At 39.0% G+C, this 24,180-nt stretch overlaps 1 protein-coding gene across 11 annotated transcripts in view; it reads left to right on the top strand.

The window, feature by feature from the left end:
- The window catches only part of ryr2a (ryanodine receptor 2a (cardiac)), a 330,466-nt gene that overhangs the window by 138,765 nt on the left and 167,521 nt on the right, over window positions 1-24,180 (top strand). For all 11 annotated transcript variants that reach the window (XM_086195802.1, XM_086195797.1, XM_086195796.1 and 8 more), the window contains 16 exons: window positions 625-756; window positions 5,155-5,249; window positions 6,018-6,193; window positions 7,213-7,862; window positions 10,417-10,617; window positions 12,014-12,119; window positions 12,299-12,442; window positions 12,749-12,876; window positions 15,902-16,047; window positions 16,759-16,873; window positions 17,183-17,315; window positions 19,233-19,336; window positions 19,512-19,647; window positions 19,911-20,097; window positions 23,895-24,006; window positions 24,082-24,180. The exon at window positions 24,082-24,180 is cut by the window's right edge and continues 22 nt beyond it. In XM_086195802.1, coding sequence (XP_086051928.1) covers window positions 625-756; window positions 5,155-5,249; window positions 6,018-6,193; window positions 7,213-7,862; window positions 10,417-10,617; window positions 12,014-12,119; window positions 12,299-12,442; window positions 12,749-12,876; window positions 15,902-16,047; window positions 16,759-16,873; window positions 17,183-17,315; window positions 19,233-19,336; window positions 19,512-19,647; window positions 19,911-20,097; window positions 23,895-24,006; window positions 24,082-24,180 — 2,664 coding nt within the window. The remainder of the gene's footprint in view (window positions 1-624; window positions 757-5,154; window positions 5,250-6,017; window positions 6,194-7,212; window positions 7,863-10,416; window positions 10,618-12,013; window positions 12,120-12,298; window positions 12,443-12,748; window positions 12,877-15,901; window positions 16,048-16,758; window positions 16,874-17,182; window positions 17,316-19,232; window positions 19,337-19,511; window positions 19,648-19,910; window positions 20,098-23,894; window positions 24,007-24,081) is intronic.

Raw genomic sequence — 24,180 nt, 5'->3', positions numbered from 1 at the left:
AAATATTTACCTTTACTCTTTTTAAAATCCTGGCACATAGCCAAATTTCAATATTTTTTTTCCAGCAGATTATGGATACCCTTTTGTGCGGAGGAGTTATACTAAAATCCTGTATCAAAATTTTGGACGGACATCTACACCGAAGGGATTTCATTTGAAATCATATATTTAGGTTTAAATATAGTGAAAGGAAGGTTGCTCATAACTTGTTCTAGAACCATGTATGTATGTATGTATAACATAAATGTGAAACTATGGCCATGTTTTGTGTTTTTACATCCTCTGACTGATAAATGGTTTAATTTTGGCGATTTGTAAAAACACTGTTGAAATCTGCTGGCTGGTTTCAGGGGTGAAAAGTTTTCTGGGGTAAAATCTACTTTGTTTCTTAGTAATTGTTATTACCCTTGATGATCCTGTGGTTTGATGTTTTAGAAACATTAAAAAAAATGTTGCAATTAACAGGATTTATTATAAGTTTGTAACACATGACCACAACCTATCATCAATTATGAATTTACAAAATACGGACTCTCGGTGGGTTTAATGTTCCCTCAGTGTTGTCTTCAGTCAGGCCCCCTGTCTGTAATGTGATCTTGAACCACTGTCTCTGTTGCCTTTCAGAATGTTATGCCTCTGTCAGCTGGTTTGTTTATGAGTGAGAGGAAGAATCTACTTCCCCAGTGTCCTCCACGGCTGCACGTCCAGTTTCTCACTCCTGTGTTATGGAGTAGAGTTCCCAACCACTTTCTCAAGGTAACAACTTCTGCATGTGGTAAGACTTTTTATGGTTGATGTTCTTAAGTTCTAAGTATATTTAGGATTTGAAACACATAAATACAGATACATACACTAACAGTCAAAAATTTGGACACACCTTCTAATTTTTTTTTTTTTATTTTCATGACTATTTACATTGTAGATTCTCACTGAAGGCATCAAAGCTACAATATAAATGAACACATGAAATTATGTAGTGAAAAAAAGTGAAATATGTCATAACACATTATATATTCAGATTCTTCAAATTAGCTGCACTTTGCTTTGATTACTGCTTTGCACACTCCTGGTGTTCTCTCCATGAGCTTCATGAAGTCGTCACCTGAAATGGTTTTCCAACAGAAGGAGTTCCCAGAGATGCTGAGCACTTGTTGGCCCTTTTGCCTTCACTCTGTGGTCCATCTCATCCCAAACCACCTCAATTGGGTTTAGGTCAGGTGACTGTGGAGGCCATATCATCTGGCGCAGAACTCCATCACTCTCCTTCTTGGTCAAATAGCCCTTACACAGCCTGTCAAGTCAATTTTTTTTTTTTTTGTATTGTCCCAAATCACAACTCAAGTTGTGTCATGACACTGTACGAGTAGGGCAGGTCTAGTACCCCACTCTTTCAATGAATTTACACCCAACAAGGGAAAGAGATAAAGAGGGAGAGAAAGGGAAGAGACTGATGGACAGATGGGGACATGAACAGGTGATGCTAAGGGTGGCAGCTTGAGCCTCTTCAGGTCTGTAACCTCGTCCAGCAGCAGCATCAGTCAGGGATCTGGGAAGTGGGGAAGCAGAAAAGGCTCCAGAGAAGACAAGTAAATAACACATAGGAGTGTAGGAGGACAGAGAGGAGGAGAGACAAGCCCAGTGCACCATGGGAGATACCATCTATCTAAGCCTATAGCAGCATATCAAACGGCTAGTGTAAGTTAGCTCTAACTATAAGCGTTATCATAGAAAAGTCTTAATCTGCTTTTAAACATAGAGAGGGTGTCTGCATCCCGAACTGAAACTGGGAGATGGTTCCACAGGAGGGGAGCCTGATAACTGAGGGCTTTGGCTCCCATTCTACTTTTAGAGACTCAGGGAACCACAAATAATCTTAAATCCTGGGAGCGAAGGATTCTAGCCGGATAATAGGGAACTATGAGTTCTTTCAGATATGAAGATGCCTAATTGTTGAGGGATTTATATGTAGAAAGAAGAATTTTCAATTCTATTCTGAATTTAAAAGGGAGCCAATGCAGAGACGCCATTCCAGGAGAGATATGGTTTCTTCTACCAGTTCTAGTCAATACACGGGCAGCAGCAATTATACCACCTGGAGAGTCTTTAGGGACTTATTAGTACAGCCAGATAATAGGAAATTGCAGGAATCCAGCCTGGAAGTGACAAAAGCATGGACTAGTTTTTCTGCATCTTTTTGAGCCAGGATGTGTCTGATCTTAGCAATGTTATGTAGTTGAAAGAAGGGAGAACTGGAGATCTGGAGATCTGGAGCTTTATGTGTGAGTTAAAGGACAGAACCTGGTCAAAGAGAACTCCCAGGTTCCTTATGGTAGTGCTGAGGGCCAGGGTAATGCCATCTATGGTACCCATCTCATCTCAGGGTGGTCCACACGAGCTGATGATTGTCCTGTTTAACAATAAATGATGGTCCAACTTAATGCAAATCGGATGGGATGGCATGTTGCTGCAGGATGCTGTAGTGACCATGCTCGTTCAATGTGCCTTCATTCATCCCATGTGCCAGGAATTTCATTTTTTAAGTTCATCAATAAGAGACTGCTGATTTGAGGGACACATTTTTCTGACTGATCTATCTAATTTAACCCATACAAGCTCAATTGGAGCAAGGTCTTAAGACGGGGGGGGGCTAAACCATCTTTTTAAGAACACTCTTCTTCTTTTTTGTCTAGGTAACCCTGACAGAGCTTGGCAGAAGGCTTAGGGTCAATATCTTGCTGCAAAACAAACTTTTGACCCACAAGTCTTGATCCAGATGGAACTGCATGATAGAGAGCCCAGCTTTAAAGTGGTCCAGGAGGTAGTGAAAAGAGCTAGAGCAGTTTAAATTGTGCGGCTAAGTTGTGGTGTGTGCTTGATTGATGAAATCCTCAGCATCTGCCTGGAGGCAAGTAAGCTTGGAGGAAGCATTGAAAAGAAAATGCACGAAGTACCAGGAGCTGGTGTAGCAGTGCCAGCTGTAAGGCTGGGAGTACCTTTTGTGAGGTTGGGTGTCAGGGCTTTGTGGGAAGGTTATTTGGCAAAGCCTTGATAAAGTTTGGGGTCGTGGGACTTGCCTAAAGGAAAGCCACTAGGTTGCTTTGGCTGAAGAGGGAGGCCCCATGGTCTACTGCTGCTGGGATATAAGGTGGAGTCTTATGACCTCTGGCTGGGTCACCTAAGTGAGAGTGTCTGATGCTGAAAGACCTGGAACACTTTAAGAACCCAGGCTGAATCACTGATGATGCATCCCAGGGCATCCACAGGATGTATTGCTGAAGAAGTGATTTAACTTAATTATCATTTGACAAAATCTCCATGCTTTGCAGTTGTGGGTCAGGATTTTGTCTATATTTGCATGTGAATAACCAAAGATGTTCGAAATGACAAAATAGTCTTTTGTCACACAGTGGACAGCCTGTCTGCTGATATGCTCCCACTCACTGTATAATAATAATAAGAAGAACAAGAATAAACTTTATTTGTTTAGCACCTTTCATACAATAAATGCAGTTCAAAGTGCTTTACAGAAAGAGATTAAAATGCTTTAAAAGCATAATAAAACATTAACAATCATGATAATGAAATCAGGTAAATAATTGTAACAATTAAAAAAAATCTATTTAAAGATAATGTATGATCACTCAGAACAGTGCACTAAGAATCATAGTAATGAAGAAAAATAATTAAAAGTGAAATAAAATCCATAATAAGATCAAATAAAGCAAAGTAAAAGTGAAATAAAATTCATAGATAAAAGTGCAGCAAGAACACAGTCATTAAAAAAGTCCTGCAGAGAGAAAGTGCAAGGCTATTCAAATGCTGTTTTAAGCTTTCTTTTGAAGATGTCTAGCGAGCTGGCTTCCCTGATATCTATGGGCAGTGTGTTCCATAGTTTTGGGGCATAATTGTCAAAGGCTGCATCTTCTTTCTGCTGGTGCTGGAAACCTCCAATAAACCAGCAGGAGATGATCACAGTATTCTATAGGGTATGGAGTGAACATGGCAGCATTGTAGCTCAGCTTTTGCCCATTTAGGGCTTTTTACAAAAGAAGGAGGACGTTAAAGTCAATTCTGAAAGTTACAGGAAGCCATTGCTGGGCAGCTAAAACTGAATGAATGTGTTCTTTCTCTTTGGTTTTGGTTAACATCTGAGCTGCTGAGTTTTGGATGAGTTGAAGTCTATCAGTGGATTTTTTCAGCAGGCCAGTAAAAATTCATTACAGTATAGAGGTGATGCAGACAGATGTCTGCAACTTTATGAACAAACTGTACGTTGCCGCTTTCCAGAGCATAGAGTGGTTAGTAATGAGCTGCCAGCAAGTGGCTAAGTTTGCCGCCAGGTGTTTAGTAAATAAAGATCACTGAAATTGTGTGAATTGTAAATTAAAGTGACAAATTATATCAGCAACTTCCCTGAACTACAAAGTTGAGTGGCTGCAATGATACTGCTTTGTGTTGTACTTGGATAATCAAATTACCATGTTCACTGGAACATGGACATTAGTGTTTCAGTGCATGAACTAACTACCTATAAGATCTGGGTTGGTGACCCTAATCATGTATTTGCACCAACAAATGCTCTGTGTAGCTATTTTGCTGTTGCTGGTTGTCACCTGCATATTATAAAATGAATGAGTCCCTTTCCATTGCTCTTCATTTTCTGAACCCAAAATATTGGGAAATCAAACACAGGTTTAAAAGTATTTAAATGTTTACTCTTTTTACCTGGACCAGTAACAGACCGTCACTATAAATTGGCTTGTTGCTAAGAAGCTGAGTGATCAAGTTGTGCCATTGGTGCAGTGGTCAAGATATAGCTCCACTCCTGGCATAGCCAGCAGCAAGAAAGGAAAGGCAGCTTTGCAAGTGGACTGGTGGATCCCGGTGCTTGTGCGAAATTACACCATGCACCACGTGGGGGCTCTATTTGATATTTTAATGTGCCTGCTTATTTAACATACAGTATAATATCCTCCTTTTTAACATAAATGTATTAATAATGAAAACTAATGGGTACTGAGTTTCATGAAGCTTGTTCAGATGTGATTCTGTGTTGTTCTCATGCTTATCTGACTCTTAAACGCATACATTACTTCCTCGTCTCCACAGGGATTTTTTGTTGCTTCCCATCTAAAAGTGACTTCATTCTTTCAGGTCTCAACATCAAGAGTGAATGACAGACATGGTTGGCTGGTCCAGTGTAACGAACCTCTGCAGTTCATGTCTCTACACATACCTGAGGAGAACAGGTACCTACAGTATATACAAACACACACACACACAGTGCCCTTTGAGAGCATTTTATGGTGCCAGGCATTTGGCAGACACCGCTATGTGCACGCCACGCTTTCAGGGTGTTTTCAGCCTCATTCCAGGCCCCATGTGGCCTGTAATCAGAGCGCAAATCGTGGTGCACAGTGCAAAAAGGAGCCATCAGACACCTAATCATCTGTAGATGTTTTTTGGGTGGAGCATCCCTCAAACCAATCAGAGGGCCTCCTGTCTTTCCTTTTAATGTCCAATTTGCACCAGGATTTGGCATGTTGTTATTTCAAGAATTTCAACTTTGGAGGAGCAAGCACTTCTCATCTGAGGAAATGGACCTTCTTGTGCACTAGGCCTAGGAGGAGGTGGAGGCCACGGTTTCCACATTATTAGTCCTCAATAGAACCACATTGCAATGCCGCACATCTGCTCATCTGATTTACGTGGCCTTTAAATGGCACCTCAAAGCAAAGATCAACCTCCTCTTGGTATATGCCATATACTTTTTCTGGTGTCCCAAAATAGTATGCGCCATAGTTGTGCCAGACCGTGGTTCATTAACATACTTAAGCACCTGCTGGCACAAATAGAGCACAAGTTAATTTCCTAGGTAAAGGGTGAGTGAACCTGGTGGTTAAAATGCCATGTGCCAGCTTGAAAGCAATGACATTTGCACTTTATTGAGCGCCAGCTTGCATGATGCTTAAAGCAGGGCCCAAATTGTTTGATTCTTCTTTATCTGTGTTTTTCAGGTCTGTAGATATCCTTGAGCTGTCAGAAAAGAAAGACTTATTGAAGTTCCACTACCATACCCTCAGATTGTACTCTGCAATCTGTGCTCTGGGAAACAACCGTATCGCTCATGCCCTCTGCTCCCATGTTGATGAGGCACAGCTTTTACAGGCTATAGAGAATAAATATATGCCAGGTGAGTGCATACGATGCCAGGTGTCTAAGAAATAACTGGAGACCATAGATGGGGATAATATTTATCTCTATCTTTAGTTTGCAACACTAAATGACCATCACAAAATTAGTAAAAATGCGTAATGTAGATCTTTCAATTTACATCTTGAAACGTGGTCTAAAAATAGAGTTAAGAGAATGGATTGTTTCAACGCTATGATGTCAGTTGATCCAGATGGCATTGCTCATTTAGTCTGTGCATTTGACTGTATCCTTTTCAATGAGGTGTACCTGCATAGAGAAAAGCCTTCACAAACATGATGAGGCTATATTACGTGGATCACAGAAGGAACCCAGAACACTGTCCCAAAATGTAATCCTTTGCCTCCATATACTGCATTCATTTTCAGTCTGTTCATTGGAATAATGAGGATAATTATGAGTCTGTCCTGCTAGTTGACTTAATACCATCAGGGTGCACTGTCTTGGACTAATGGGCTCAAATTGACTCTTGTTCAAGTAACTGATTAATAGAGTGTAAAATAGAGTAGAGAGTAAAATCAAAATTACTTTATGCTTAGCATGTTAATTACAAACTTAAACATTTAAGACTGAAATTAAGTCTACATCACTTTGCAAAATGACTTGACTTTAAAATAATGGAATTCTTGGAACTTTCAGATGCACCTTTTAAACTTTAAAATCTACTTTGCTTTGTGTGGAAGAAAAAAAAACATGTGAAACATGCGACATTCAAGTCTTATTTAAAATTTTGTCAAAAATAAATCCTCAGCACCAAACTAATTTAGACTTCCACCCATTAAAATGGCATGACATAAATGGAGGTTTGTAAGTAGCAAATAGGTTTTGACTTTGGATACATTGGCTCTTGAAGAAGGAAAAAAAAAAGAGCCAGCAAGATACAGCTACACAGGCTACACAGGCTACACATGAAATATATGTTTAGGATATTTTAAATTTTGAATAACATGTAGTTTGTTGTTTCTAACTAATTTATTTTTCTGTGTCTTTAAATATAAGGGTTGCTTCGTGCTGGCTACTATGACCTCCTTATTGACATCCATCTGAGCAGCTATGCCACAGCTCGCCTCATGATGAACAATGAGTACATTGTTCCAATGACCGGAGAAACCAAGAGCATCACCCTGTTTCCTGATGAGAAGAAAAAACATGGCCTTCCAGGCATCGGCCTTAGTACCTCTCTGAGACCCAGAATGCATTTCTCCTCCCCAAGTTTTGTATGTGGGCCCAGATCATCTTATCGCACCAATGGCAGCAATGGATCAGGAGATTTTTTCCAGTATAGCCCTGAGTTCCCCTTGGACATACTGAAAATTAAAACCATCGAGATGCTGACTGAGGCAGTGCGGGAGGGTAGCATGAATGTACGGGATCCAATAGGAGGCAGCACTGAGTTTCTTTTCGTCCCACTCATCAAGCTGTTCTACACAATGCTTATTATGGGAGTTTTCGAAAATGGAGATCTGAAGAACATCCTGAGATTGATTGAACCATCTGTCTTCTCTGAAAAACAAGATGGGTCCGAGGAGATGAACAGGGAACTAGAAGTGGTGAAGAAGATAGAGCCAGGCGGAAGAGAAGATGGAGAGCGAAAAATGCCAAAAGAAGGACTGCTGCAGATGAAGTTACCAGAACCTGTAAAGCTGCAGGTGACACTTATTAAATCCTACATGATTTGACCATGTCAGGAAGGCAGTGTATTAATAAATTATGGAATTATTATAAAGTATTTTGAACATGTAATAGTATGTTATGATCAACTTTATCAAGAGCACTTCTCAGAAAAGAAATATTTGTGGCAGTACTTTATCATCAAGAAAGAAATTTAAAAAAAAAATGAATCACATAAAACAAGGTCAAATTGAAACACAATGTAATTATAACACTAAAACACAGTAAATGAAAAAAACAATACATGAAAGTGTGAAAATGTCATGTTATTTAATTTGGGAAAATAAAAATGCCTCCTAAGGCCTCCTTGTAGTGCAACAGGAAATCAAAAGAATTACTGGAAAAAGCAACAATGGAGTATTTATTCGCAATTTCTGGTATGTAAAGACAAAGAGTTCGTGAGACGAACACTTGCACCAACACAATTACATTTTTTAGCAGCATGTTTAAGATTTAGATTGTCTTTACCTTTAAGATTTAACTGTTTCAAACCTGTATATATTGATTTGGGCTTGATCAGGTGTGTGCCAATCAAAAGAATCACATTAGTCAAGTCAGTTCAATTTTATTTGTATCACCAAATCATAACAAAAGTTATCTTGTGACACTTTACAAATTGAGGAGGTCCAGCACCAAACGCTTTCGGGTGATTTAAACCCAGCAGTTCTGCATGTGCAAGCACATCTTGTGACAGAAGTTACAAAACCCTTCCTGTAACAGGCTGGAACATTGACCAGACCAAGGCTCAATGGAAAGGCCATCTGCATTGACTGATATGGGTAAAAAGAGCATGAAAATGAGGGCATAGACAAAGACATATAAGGGAAAGAGGCAGAAAAGAAAAGAAAGGAACAGATAAAAAGAGAGACAGGAGGGGGAGAGAATGACAGAGGTAAAGAGAAAAATGTGCAGAAAGCACAGGGAGAGTTAAGACACTAACAACAGCAGCAAGAATAGGAAACTCGCTACCAATAATAACAAATACCGGTTACTTAAGCAAACAAAGTCAGCAAGATATTGGCATTTAAGTTTTAGGAAATACTATCACAATGCTGATATGTTGGTAAAGCACTGATGGTAGTAATATGAATACTTCAGTGCTACTACGAGTTTTAATCCTAAAACTGATGTCGATGATGATGATGCTAAGGGTGGTAGCTTAAAGCAGGTCTGCGTCCTCCTCTAGCAGCAACATCAGTCAGGGATGTGGGAGTTAAAAATTCTAGTTGGACAGGAGACAACTCTGAACTCTGACAGATGGGAAGGTACCTGATTAGTGGAGTCTTTGTATGTTAGAAGAGTAATTTTGAATTCTATTCTAAATTTGACAGGGAGCCAATGCAGAGAAGCCAATATAGAAGAGATTGTAAGAGAATAGCAATATACTAGTTTTTATGCATCTTATTTGAGGCAGAATATGCCTTAATTCAGCCTTCATGGAAAATCAAATGTTAGGTGCTGGATAAACCTTGTTGAAACCTGGATTGGAGAGGAAAAATGCAGATTCCATCCTGGCATGGACCAACTGACTAGCTTTTCACTCTTGCAATGTTCCTAGAGGGAGTGTTGGAGTATGCTTATTCGATCTACGTGAGTTTTGTGGATTTAGAGAAAGTTTATGACAATGTTTCTTGGGAGATACTGTAGGAGCTGTGTGCATCAGGAGTATGGGGAGGAGGTTGCCCCAAGCGAGAGCTTTGTTTGGGTTCTCATTTGTAAGTTGGGTTTCTTTCCGACGGGGGTAGGCCTCCTCAAGGGTCTGGCCTTGCCACCTATCATGATTTTTATTTTCATGGCCAGGATTTCTTTTTATTTGGTTGTGTGGAGTTACATATCCATTGGCTGGGGTTTGCTCTTTGCTTTTTGTGGATCACTGTATATTGTCCTAATGTCATCATTGGCCTGTGACCTTCAGCTGTCACTGAATCACTTATTAGCTGAGTGAAAGTCGGGATATGCACCTCTAAATCTGAGGTCATGGTTTTCTTTTGTGTTGGCTCTACCACACTACTGTGACAAAAAGAGAGCTAACCTCGAAAGCAAAAGCTCTTGATTGACTTGTAAGTATTTATTAGTACTCTCATCTATAGTCATGAAATATGGGTCATGAATGAGAGAAAGAAGTTGCGACTATGAGCGGCCTAAATGGGTTTCTTGAGGAGGATAACGGGCATCTCCCTTTGGGATAAGATGAGAAGCTCAGTGATCTATGAGGGACACTGATAGAGCTGTCTGCTTTCTGTGGAATCAACAAGTGGCTTGTAAATATTGCAGCTGCACTTAACTGAAATGTAACACAGTGTTACTTATTACGTACTCAAACAATTTTGTCACCCTGCCCAAAACATTTATTTTGATAATTACACGAACAGCACAAACATACAGACAATACTCCAGGAATGGCCCTAAACTACAACTACTGGTCGACTAGGAAAATTCTTAGTCAAGGGCAGCCCTAAAATTCAGAAGTAGTGATAAAATGTATAGTATACCAACAGTGTGTGTGATTCTTATAAATGTGATGTCTGTTAGATGTGCCATGTGCTGCAGCACCTGTGTGACTGCCAGGTGCGCCATCGCATCGAGGCAGTGGTGGCCTTCTCAGATGACTTTGTGGCCTGCCTCCAAGAAAACCAGAGGTTTCGCTACAACGAGGTGATGCTGGCACTCAACATGTCTGCTGCTCTCACCGCCAAGAAGACCAAAGAGTTCCGATCTCCTCCACAAGAACAGGTATGAGCAACAATAATGAAATAAATCTCTGATGGGAAGAATGGTGTTGTTTTGATGTTGGGTGGCGTTAGCTTTGCAGTAGATTGAGATGATAGCTGAACACTCACAGCCACACTGGTACTGGGGCTTTCCACACTGCTCGTCAGCTATGAACATAAGCTGCTAGACATCAACCTTATCAAACTCAGTCATACAGCTACAATCTGATCATGGATATCTACATGGATAAAATAGAGGCCACGTGTACCCTGAACATCACTTTTTGAGTTTTCAAAAGCAGAATAGGAGCTCAGAAACATGGGTGTGCATTCATACAGGAACTATCGCAGTATATTACAGCTTATAGGGAACATAAGAATGTCATAAAGGAACATTGCACGATTTGAACTGTTAGACTGTTTTTGAAGTCAAGTTTGGCACCGTAGAGAAACAGGTAAAGCAGAATATTGTAGAAAATAAAGTTAAATGTAAGCACAGAATACAACAGTTTGAGAAGAAAAGTGCTGAGACTTCAGAGGCCCACTGGATAAAACAGTTCATTTATACAATAAATAATGTGTAGCTGAACCTCTTTAACTCTTATACCAGCTAGTTTCCTTGCTGTGCCACTATGCACTGTGCAAACACTGGGGCAGATGTACTTATATGTTCATACAAGTTTTAAGTTGTTACGGCTTAATTCATGTAATAGCTTAATGAACAAATTGTTCTTACATTGTTTAACACGACTCAAGCCCTCAGTAAAGTTTTACAGTCAAGAAGCAACTGTAACTCATTGTCCCTAACAACAATTGTGTGCTTCTCTTACAATTGTCAGTCTTTGCAGTCTTGGGTGGTTTCTACTTAGAAGAGGTACAAAACAGAGCAAAGATTTACAGGTAGCAGTAAGGTTTTGAGTAAGGCTGTCTGTAAGAGTAAATGGAGGGTTAAAAACTGCAATTGTGCAAGAATGTATTGTATAAAAGAACATTTCATGAATGAAGCCCAGTGTCATTACTCCATGCTCCTAAAACATGGAATCTGGGGAGGGTTGAAGGAAAAATAGGGGATGAACTACACATGTATATATATATATATGTATATATATATATATATATATATATATATATATATATATATATATATATATATATATATATATATATATATATGTATATATATATATGTATATATATATGTGTATATATATATGTATATATATATATGTATATATATATGTATATATATGTATGTATATATATGTGTGTATATGTATATATGTATATGTGTGTATATATATGTATATATGTATATATATGTATATATATATATATATATATATATATATATATATTATATACTGTATATATTTATACACACACACACACACACACATATGCATGTGTTATTCCTGCAGATCAACATGCTGCTGAACTTTAAGGATGAGAAGCAGGAGTGTCCCTGTCCTGAATACATTCGAGAACAGCTGCTTGACTTCCATGAGGACCTGATGAGACACTGTGGTAAACTGCCAATCACCTGCTATAAATTAAGTCAAGTGTGTGCCATCATCATGACCATTTTGTCCTCACCAATCACGAGGGACCACAAAGATTATATTCTTCTTCCTAATATTGTCAATGCATTGTTAAACATGTCTATTTTTGTACATGTATTGCCTGTCACATCTCCATTCTATCAGGTATAGAGTTAGATGAGGATAACGCATTAGATGGTGACAGTGACTTCACCATTCGAGGTCGACTCATGTCTTTGGTGGAGAAAGTGGCTTATCTGAAAAAGAAGATGGCCAACCTACCAAATGAAAAAAAAGATCGGAAACCCAGTAAGTCATCTGTACTAGTTAGTGCAATACATACACATCATTTGAATATAGTTCACAACTATCCTAGATATAAGTCATGACTCCGGAGAAAACATAGTTCTGTGAATAGATATACAAAATGTTATATTTTTGGTGTATGTAGGAAAATAATTGTTACCAATGTATGTTTTAAAGTATATGGTATGTGATTGGTAGTAAACAGGCTGCCCATGTAAAATTACAAGGATAGTTCTTCTATACCTTTCTCGGTTTGGAATTTGTGTTACTGCAACACCTCCCACCTAGTTTCTCTCTCTACCCTTGCAGGTACATTACAGCAGTTGATATCAGATACGATGGTTCGCTGGGCTCAGGAGTCAGTTATAGAAGATCCTGAGCTTGTCAGAGCCATGTTTGTCCTGTTGCATCGACAGTATGACGGCATTGGAGGACAGGTTGTTTGGTTTTGTTTTTTTTAGCACTCTGTTTCATCATATTAAAGGTACTTATGGTATTTTGTGCCTATTTTCCATCAATGATTATTAGGGACAATTATTGGTATATCAAGAGAGAACACCAAACCTCAGCTTCAGTGAGTCCCTGTCCCCCAACAGTTGTCTATGAAAGAATCCAGTTTGGTTCCTGAATTATGGGTTGTGTCCGATAAAATGAGAAAAACGATAATCTGTACCTCAAAGCACAGAGTCCAGTTTATTTATCCCCTCGTGCTACTGAATTACTGGCTTTGCTCAACATTAGCAGCACTCACAGTTGCATAACAATACCCATTGTTTCCAACTCTTGGTCTAGCAAGCTTTTTTCTTTGTTTTGCCCCTGACTGTTTTTTGACTACATTTTGATTTTGTAACAAGTCTGATTTTGTAACAAGTCTGAAAATGTACGACCATAAACAGTTAATTGTTTATCACCAATTGATATAGTTCATGTAATAGGGGATCCCTGCCAGGGTGATAATAGTTTTGGATTTGTCCTTTTTAGTTTAGTTTTATTTCATTTTGACTCCCCCCCCCCCCCCCCATTCAGTTATTTTTAATTGGTTTTAGTTCATTTTTAGTTTTAATATACTGGGTCATTTGTCGGGTTCAAAAAGGTCTGAGTGAGTATTGCATAATAAATTCAAAAAAGTATACAAGTTCAAAAAATGAGGGTGAGTTAATAATGGACTTTTTATTTTTGGGTGAAAAACACAATCAGTCCCTGTACAAAATTATGCGAACACATACAGTAATTCAAAGCATAATCAGCCAAGTCCACATGTTTATATGGGGGGGCCACAATTTTTCAAAGACCTTGCACAAAATGAACAAAATATGTGGGGCTTGCATGATTTCGTAAACCCCAGATTTTTGTTGCAAAAAAGTCACACGTCTATTCAGAAAGTTGAAAAATGCAGCCATTTTCCTCCTATTGCCGTCGGAACATTGTCAAGTGATGTCATTAGAAAGCTGCAAAACTCATAGAGAAGACATGATGAAGTCTCTTTGGCCAACAAAAATAAGCTTGGAACTTATTTGACTCATTAAGGTTTGTAAGTTTGAACAATGTGTTTAATTAGGTCTGAAATAAAACAAGATGATAACTTGATTATTCCCAGCAATTTCTGTGATGTAGTGTGCTTGCTTAACATGGGAAGTCATAGTCTCCCTATCATTTAAAAGGTCCTTGGCCTGAAAAATGTTGAAGACCCCTGCGTTATGTCATCAGAGTTCTTAAGCAGCCATATTGGCTCAGTTTTTTTTCTGGTCGCTCTTTAGCACAAACTGACACTTATTTATGAGTATGCTTTCATTTTAAGTGGAAGGACTGTGTCATAGCATGAAACGATAAAAATAGACCTGCCTCCCAAAGATACAGATGCTTTGCAGAGTGACACGTCTCACACCAAAAATAATTGTGGCTGCTCTAATTTATTTGAATAATTGTTAACTGTAGAGATGTTACTATACTCATGTAACATGATGCAGACAGACTTGGTGTGCTTCAGGCTTAAAGCAGAATAAAAGCCATGAACTGAGTTAAAGGTTGTTTTTTTTCAAGTCTTATAATTCAAAAGGAAAATATGAAAATTGACCACTTCACTGCTTAAAGGAATAACACCTTGACACTGCTGCGGCAAGGGATAGAAATGATCCCCTGTATGCTGTATTGGATTTTAGAATGTAGGCAGCTTCAGCGTTAAAATTTAAAAGGTATGTGTGGGATATCACTTTTATATATGTTCATCTAAATGTTGTAGCTGAAACTTTGTTTTCAAAAGGTTTTATTTATATGTCCACAATGCTAAAAATCAAATCATTGTAAAAACTACATTACAGTACATTAAATTTTAATTTAATCATTTAATTTTATTTGATTTTGTACATAATGTCAATGTTTTTACACCAAAACACTGTTTTTTAAATAGATATTTAGCTTTTTCTTATTCAGGGATAGTTCGCTGTGAGTCTTCACTTTTGCAAGAAATTCCTGATCACATTCACATAGTTACACATTGACACTTGGAACCTACTCAGTATACCTATTCTGAATAACTTTTATGCTGCCACTTAGCCCCTTCAATGGAGCCAAGCCTAGCTCAAAGGCATCTCAGTGGTGGTGGGCACTACTTCCCATTATGTAAAGTTATGTCCAATACCACAGTTCTGAATGGTAAATTTTAATGATATTTCTCATGAGTTTGTCTACAGTTGTTTAGTCCAACTTAGATTGTTGCTTTAGACAAACAAAAATTGAAAAAAAAAATGGGCTTAGCAACTTAACAATTATATTTAACAATTGATATATGAAACCATAAACAGGGTTCCCACGCGTCCTTGAAAACCTGGAAAATGATTGACCAAATTTCCAGTCATGGAAAATATATGGAAAATGAGAAAAAAAGGACAAATGCCTTGGAAACTGTTAATATTTCCTGGAAAATTATTTATCCTCCCCCTGCCTTGTGAGTGAATGCAAATGGTTTAAAAGTTGGGTGCATGCATGTATGTTGTCACCTTTTTCTGGGCACAGCACTTCTCTGCTTCTAGCCAGTGCAGTGCCCCAAGTGACTCTACCAGCCAATCAAATTTGCATTTCCACTTTTCTCTCCTGCGGCCACATACAAATGTATGAGTAATAAACATGGAAACAATCCGGATAAATGCAAGTTACAAGTGTAGAAAGAACACTTCCGAAGTATGAGGGGGACAGAGAAATGTATTAGTGTATGATGTAAGAACTTGTCTGTGTAGCTGAAAATGTCCTGGGAAAGTCCTGGAAAATAATTTCAGGGAAAGAGTGGGAACCCTGATAAAGGAGCAATTTAAGCGATAGTAGAAATTGTACAGAAAGAAATGGCACTCCTTAATGTCTTTTTTTAACAGGAGGTAAATGATGACAATGTACAGCATGTAGAAATTCTCACAATAAAATCAATTCTCAGAATGACCATAGAAGAATTTTGCATCTGTCCCTATCCAGGTCCGGGCTCTTCCTAAGACGTATACAATTAACTCAGTTTCAATAGAGGACTCCATCAACCTTCTGGCTGCTCTAGGTCAGATCAGGTCTCTGCTGAGTGTCCGCATGGGAAGAGAGGAGGAAAAACTGATGATCAGAGGACTGGGGTGAGAACACAGTCACCATCAGGCTCCTGAATACTAGGGGTTCACTCCAGATAGTTCAAAATAAGTTGACAAAGCTAACTTGATGTCATCCATTTCATCGTAGGCTCCTTTATAAAAACCTAGACTTTTTCTTGGCATTAGTCGCTATCATGTTTTGCCAGGAAATAAACTTAAAAGGTCTGGTTTTTCACACTACTTTAATTGAATATTTACATAAATCATTAGAATAACAAAAAAGTCAGCAGAGAAATTTCAGAAGCGTTTAAGTGCTTTATTGCCCATCTATTCCTGATGAACTTGGATGTGTGTTGAATGAAATGAATGAATGCAAAAGGTAAGTCATTCAATGTAAGTTAAGAGAGTATTCCTCTCTTCAAAGCGTGCAATGGTGGACTTCAAGGCAGATGGTAAATTTCATTGTAGGACTGTTAATATGCAAATTATTTTTTGGCTTGCAGTATGTTGTATATAAAGTTGAGTAGATAATAAAAGTCTAAACTGCAGTGCATTTTGGTTAAAATACTGCAGCGTGCATGTACAATCACTGGAGTCCCAGATTCAATTTTTAAAAAGCAATAAACCTTAGAGCCTCGATAGGAGTGTAATGATGTCGATTTTCCTTTGAGTGGTATGTATGCTGAAGATTTTTTTGTCAGTCATTATAGACCAAATGAGAACCCTGATGATGAAACACATATCTTTTGTCCACAGTGATATCATGAACAACAAGGTTTTCTACCAGCATCCTAATCTGATGAGAGCTCTGGGGATGCATGAGACTGTCATGGAGGTCATGGTCAATGTACTCAGTGGAGGAGACTCCAAGGTAGGAGGATCTTAATGCTGCATAGCAGTACTGTAACAGGCTCTATGTAGGTTCATGGTGTTAACCTGCAGTGCAATATATGCAATTCTCTTGCTTCATTAAAGATAATAAAGTTATGTTCTCTGAGCCATGTTTACCTCCTCACTCACTTTTTACCTTTTCATGCCTTGAAGAATGAAACACCTGAAAAAGTGGACATTTGAATTAAAAGAGTTCAAATACGTGCAGAATAATGATAAAAAAATTATAATTTGGTAAATGATTTTTTTGTATATGATTTCTCACTGCTCTTGGTGTGTGTTTCTGCAGGAAATCACCTTTCCTAAAATGGTGGCCAACTGCTGTCGTTTTCTCTGTTACTTTTGTCGAATCAGTCGCCAAAATCAGAAAGCAATGTTTGATCATCTTAGCTATCTACTGGAGAACAGTAGTGTTGGCCTTGGTGAGTATGTGTGTGTAACAAGCATTCCTCCAGTCATCAGCAGTACCATATTTTAGTATTTTAAATTCTGTCGCCCTTTTTATTTGCACTGATTTTTCTGGTGCACTGCTACCACAGGAGACAAAAAAGGGTAATGCACTTAAAAAACAAAACAAAATGTTCTCCATATAACCTATGCTCACTGGGGGAGCAATGAAGTACAACACGTAGTATGGGATATTATGCCCTTCTGTGGCTGACTGAAGATAACCCTATTCATGCCTTAAAGGTAAATGATCTGCACATCCTAGCAAAGAAGAAAAATAACTGGTCTCACAACCTTCAGTGTTCTTCATGTAATCACACAGCACTTGCACAGCACTTGCAGCCTACTTTGCTCCTCAGATGCAAAAGAAGGGGGGCAAAGGCTCAAGAGCTCAACGGTCATAAAGCCAAAGGGATAACCTAAGATACTTTTGATCATAGTCACAACATTAAGGGGAGACTCTCAGCTGTCAAATAGTAGCTCTCCATAAATAAGCGTGCAACAGCCACAGGTTGGTGTTGTTGGATGACCTTCCCTCATGCTTGAGAGCCACCATAGCCCCTTCACAAGCAAACCCATTGCCTCAGCATACCATGACGTTTCAGGCCACTGACGAGTCACCAGAATCAGGGAAAGCCCCTGCCAGCACACCCACACCACATCTCCAGGAAATGCATTGTTCAGTCAAAGGTGAGCTAGCACATCCATTCCCAGACATGTTCTGATATGTCAGGGAAAGAATAAAGAAGAGTAAGAGTTTTCTCTGGAAGCAAAGATGTGTGCTTGCACCCAGCTGCAATGCTCACATAACTTATCCACCACTGATGGATGCAACTGCAATTCTCTCCCAGGGTTGCGTGCTGGAGCTTGTGACAAAACATATTGGACATGCTTTATGTTGGTCCTTGTTATGCTACAAGAAACCAGACCCCTGAGAACAGGAATGGAAGACTTCTATTACGTTTGTTTATCCTGGGTACTTATCCTGAAACATAAAGTTCTTTGAGGATGCAAACTTTAAATCAGCCCTGAATGGGCAGCTACACTCACTGATGATACACAGTGATGATCATAAAACTGAGGTTTGACTGTTGTGACGTATGCTTATATGTGCCTCACTGGAGAGCATGATATCCCTTACTATGAGTTATTCCAAGTCAATTGACTAAAAGTCCTTGGTACTGGCTTTGTTGTATTGTCTGGGGATTGGGATCATGGCGATGGATTTAACAACAGGTGGGGACTGTCTTGAATGTGAGGGAGAACTTAAATATGATCACCTCCTGAATGTATATGCTCACCAGCTGGCGAGATATGTCACCAGTGTTGTTGATACAACTCCGTTTTTATTGAATATTGGTTTGTAATTCTCTGTTACACTTAAACTATCCATCCATCCATTCAATTTCTTCCACTTATCCTGTTAAGGGTCATGGGGGGGGGGGGGGCTGGAGCATATCCCAGCGGCTTTTGGGTGAGAGGTGGGGTACATCCTGGACAGGTCGCAAGTCCATCGCAGGGCCAACATTTATAGGCAGACAACCATTCACACTCACAGTCGTACCTACGGTCAATTTAGTGTATCCAATTAGCCTAGTCCCCAATTGCATGTCTTTGGACTGTGAGAGGAAGCCAGAGTACCCGGAGAGAACCCACGCAGGCACAGGGAGAACATGGAGACTCCACACAGACAGATTCCGTGCCCGATCCGGGACTCGAACTCGAAACCTTCTTGCTGTGAGGCGACAGTGCTAACCACTGCACCACTGTGCCACCTATACTTAAACTATTTGTTAGGGCCTGAGCCTGAAGGTACTTCAGGCGAAGACCCTATTATGTTTGCTCGTTTTTAATTCATATTCTATATTAACTCTACCCTCCTGTAATTTCAGCATCTCCCTCCATGCGAGGCTCCACTCCTCTTGATGTGGCTGCAGCATCAGTCATGGATAATAATGAGCTGGCCCTGGCTTTGAGGGAGCCTGATCTGGAGAAGGTGAAATTGACAAGCATACACTTAAATTTTAGGGAGTTGAAAGTTCAAAGGCTTAATGTGTATTCTACTGTATTTTATTGTTTTATTTCTGATTTTCAGTATTATTATTTCAGACCATAAGGCATGCCATAATGCGCAGTATGCAAACAGTCCTCTTGTCAACTTGACTGCTCAGGTGGTGCAGTACCTGGCTGGCTGTGGACTGCAGAGTTGTGTAATGCTGGTGCGTAAAGGATACCCTGACATTGGATGGAATCCTGTGGAGGGAGAACGCTACCTTGACTTTCTACGATTCGCAGTCTTTTGCAATGGTGAAAACCTTCATATTTACAATGCACAAATGAATTTTCTCATAGCCCCATACCTCAGGAAAAGTACAGATTTACTCAAGTAATTTAAGAGTTGTTACAATTACATCAGTCAGTTTTTTCATGACTTCTTTTCTGGTTATGGTCAAGCAAATATATTCCTGTTTTGTATGTTGTTTGTTGTATTTCTAATCTGTGCTATCACCTAGGTTTCAAAAGTTGCTATAAATAAAATTTTACTTACTTATTGACATATCTACTGCTAGGTGAAAGCGTGGAGGAGAATGCTAATGTTGTAGTGAGGCTTCTGATTCGTCGACCAGAATGTTTTGGCCCTGCGCTTAGGGGGGAAGGCGGTGATGGCTTGTTAGCAGCGATGGAGGAAGCCATTAAGATCTCTCACGATCCTTCCCGCGATGGTCCCTCTCCAACATCAGAGAGCATCAAGAGTCTGTAAGTTGACAACTCCATTGTCTCTCTGATGTAAACAACAAAAATGTATTAGATTGATCAGATCAAAACACAGTATAAACATTGAAAGCGCAATCTGAAAAAAAAGCCTGAGGAGGCAAAAAACCCAAAAACCTTAGTAGTGTTGTATCCACCCAACTGTATGTTTTTCACTCTATATATAAAGTTTGCTTGTATATACAGCTTCCCTGGATGAACTGTAGGTGGAGATATTGTTGACTGTGTCCAGAATACATCAGCCACTCCAGAGGAACCATGAGTAATTACACAAGATTTAAGATCTTTGTTTACATGGTAGACTGACATCGATCTCTGTAGAGATCCTTTATGCTTTTGGTCGTCATGGACGAGTGCTTCTAGACATTTTTCCATTGATCTGCTGTGATGGAGCGGTTCATCCTCATTGCGTTGTGGATTTTTAGCAACCTGTCATTGTTCGAGATCCAACACGCTTGGGATCTCCTGCTGCAGTGGAAAACCCAGAACGGATGAGTGGGTTAACACCAGTGTAGTGACTTGATAAGCTGATGATGATGATGATGTATCTTTAGGATGTTTAATACAGTTGTTACTCGGGGCAGCACTTGTTTTAATATTGTGTCATCCAACGAGAAAACAATCAGTCTCAGATTATAGTTTATCAATGAGTTCTTTGCGGGTCAGTGACTTGCATACAAATATATAAATGAGTAGGAACGCTACTTTTAGATTTAGGAGGATTTAATACAATTAAAAAAAAACACGTAACACAGAGTAATAATTCCAGCAAGGAAATTAAGGCATATACAGAGTAATAATTCCAGCAAAGCAATTAAGGCATATGTGGAGTATCAGACATGAACTATAAAATTTATCTGAGATTTAAGTGGACAGCAAAAGGAGCAGGTAAAAACGTGTGAGGTATGAACGATAGTGATCTACAAACAAAAGAAAACTACTGAATGGAGGTTGAGCAGACGCTAAGGAGTCTGGCGGAGTTGGCAGTGAGAGAGAACGATCAAGGCCTGAATAGATGCAGCACTGATCTTTGCTATTGCGACAGCGCGAAAACCAATGGAACTGGCTTACGGTTTCAGCTGGTTTGTTCCCATCGATGTCTCTCCAACAAACTAGTTTGAAGATGGCCTCCAAAGTCTCTGCCTGGACGGCTGCTGCCCCCATTGAGATTCGCTAGATGGAGAAAGGAAATGCATTGATTCGCTACCGTCTGGTCTCAGGCTCCTGGCTGCCTCGACAATGATGCTATGCTCAGGTGCACGGTGGCTTCTCTCCGCTGGTCAGGATGGAGATTCAAGGCTCACGGGAGGTCAACTAGTATTGTGAATATGAGCCATGATTGATAAGGAGTTACAAAAATAGAAGAAAAAAAATATAATGTAGGTGTTACACGCAATGATTGGAATAACGGCGTTAAAATAAACTGTGTTACTAATGGCGTTACTTTTTTCAGTAACAGGTACTGTAACTAATTACTTTGTCTATCGTTACAACGCCGTTACCATTACTAACACGTCGTTACTCCGCGTTACTGAAGCGACTAATCGAAGCTGCCATCCGGCTCGGCTCACACGGACCCAGAAGCTGCAAATGCATGTTTGTTTGTTTTTCTACTTTGGTGTGGGGGGGAGGGGAGATGCAAGATAACTGGTGTCACTCTGGTGTCTTGGTTTGGTAATCTGTCACTACGGGACAAAAAATCCTGAACCAGATCATCAAATGGATTTGGAGGCTAATTGGGGAGCCTCAAATCACAATGTCAGATCTGTTCTTAATGTTCATATCCGTTGCATGGTGAGTTCCAGCTCCTTTGCTCTGGCTGTCATTTTGTTTCTCAAGGGTAGGACAAAAGTGTATAGAAGCAACTTTTTACCCACAGCAATAGTAATGCTGAATAGTAAGTCTGCAAGGTGATCTCGTTCATACTGAACTTATAGATCCAGGGAGATGTAAAGCACTTTTTTTATATTGGGATGATTATATTGTTTTTCTATTGTGTAATTTTCTGTTATAATAATAATAATAATAATAATAATAATAATAATAATAATAATAATAATATATTTATCCCATACAGGGGAAATTTAGGCAGTTTCAGCAGCATTTACAGTGGGAAGAAGGAAGGATAATCTAAATTAAAAGAAAGAAAAATATTCATAAAATAAGAAAAAAACAAAAACTAAAATAAATAAATAAATATTAACATTTATATTGGACAATTTACAGACAAACTATTTACTACAAGTTTGAAAAATAGGAATATGATGTATGTTATTGTATATTGGGATTGCTGAGTTCCTGTCTGCACAGCAAATTAACCATTTGGTATTGATAAGAAAAACCTTGACCTTTAATTTAAATTGTTAGACATTGATGATAACATTCTGAGCCTGTCAGTAGCACTCAGGTGATTTTTATGAATGGACTTTGACATAGCTGGTTACCGATTAATGTTAGTTTCAGCTATTTTCTTAGAGATGTGTTGATTTGTAGCAGTTTTATTTCAGACTGCAGCATGAAAGTCTTGAAGAGTTTTGTGACTTCACCACTACCACAGAATGTAATTATACCAGCAACACTGCCATTTCCCATTGTGCATTGTATTGTACACACACTCTGCAAAGCTATTTTCAATGCTGATATCTAACTTCATACTTGCTATCACACACAGGCTGTCTTTCTGTCTGCTGCACACCAGTTTAAATGCCAACAGTGGCATAAATCCTGCTCTTTCCAGTCATGACTCTGTGTTATCTGTCCACATGCTACCTGTTGCTGTACCTGCTATACTTACTTACTTACTTTATAATTTCTATTAAACTAGCCTTTGTAAATCTTAGTCCTGCCTTGTCAATTGAAAAAATATACTTTTGCCGTATTTTTTTTTTATTTTTATTGTGGATGATTTATCTGTGACTTGTCAACATATTGGACCACCCCCCCCCAAAAAAAACATTGAATAGGTCACTAACCCAAACGAAGTAGTTGTTATGCCTAAGCCTTATAAGGAAACAAATTATGTAATAATGTTTTCTAAAACTAATCGCAAAGGTTTTAAATTTTTTTTTTGTTGCCTAAACCCAACCAAGTTTTAAGTAAAATTAATATTCCCTACACCCAACCAAAATCATTTTTGGACGAATATATTCAAGGTAATCTTGTCCAAAGTAATTCAACCAGTTTTATTGTCTACAACTAACCCAAAAGTGTAAATATATAAATACTTGGAAATTGCAACACTCTTGTTATTGTTCAAATTTTTCACAAGATCAAATACGGCTTCTTATGCACCAAGATTTTTTTAACACAATTTTTTTTTATAAATTTTTTAAGGTCCTTGTTGATGAGATCTTCATCTTTGCTAAGCAAATAAACCCAACTGACAGGTATGGCATTTCAGCATTAGGGGTCTTGTGTCCAAAAATTCATTCCCAAACCTGAAGAGACCTGCAACTGTACAATGAAACTATGATCCGGAGCCAAGAACAATCACAAAATTAAGGACCGGGACTTGATGTGTTTCATCTGTTTTCCACTTTTTAACATGGTGACAGAGGAGATTCAACTTGTTAAGAATCAGTTGTATGTCTGACAAAACAAAATTAAACTCAAATTGTTAGGTCTTTTGAAGTGTACCCATGAAGACCTCTGAACAGCATGCTGGTTAAACAGCAGGATTATTGCACAGGGGTGCCTTGAGCTGGTCTCAATAAATGGGAATTGCCACTGTGTGTGTGTGTGTGTGTGTGTGTGTGTGTGTGTGTGTGTGTGTGTGTGTGTAGCAATGACATGCTGGAGGAGGAAGAAGATGACACCATCCATATGGGGAATGCCATCATGACCTTTTATGCTGCTCTCATTGACCTTCTTGGTCGCTGTGCCCCAGAGATGCATGTAAGAGAAAAGACACTACACACACACACACACTTTTAAATACACTAAACTAACCGCTAAACTCTATCATATTAGTTGATCCATGCTGGTAAAGGTGAGGCAATCCGCATCAGAGCGATTCTGAGGTCTCTGGTTCCCATCGAAGACCTTGTGGGGGTCATCAGCATTCCATTC

This window comes from Aulostomus chinensis, chromosome 23, assembly GCF_037954235.1.
Source record: "Aulostomus chinensis isolate RoL2024-O1b breed Wild chromosome 23, RoL_Achi_v1.0, whole genome shotgun sequence".
NCBI lineage: Eukaryota > Metazoa > Chordata > Actinopteri > Syngnathiformes > Aulostomidae > Aulostomus > Aulostomus chinensis.
Note: the sequence above shows the minus strand (reverse complement) of the source record. Positions and strands in the feature narration are given on the sequence as shown.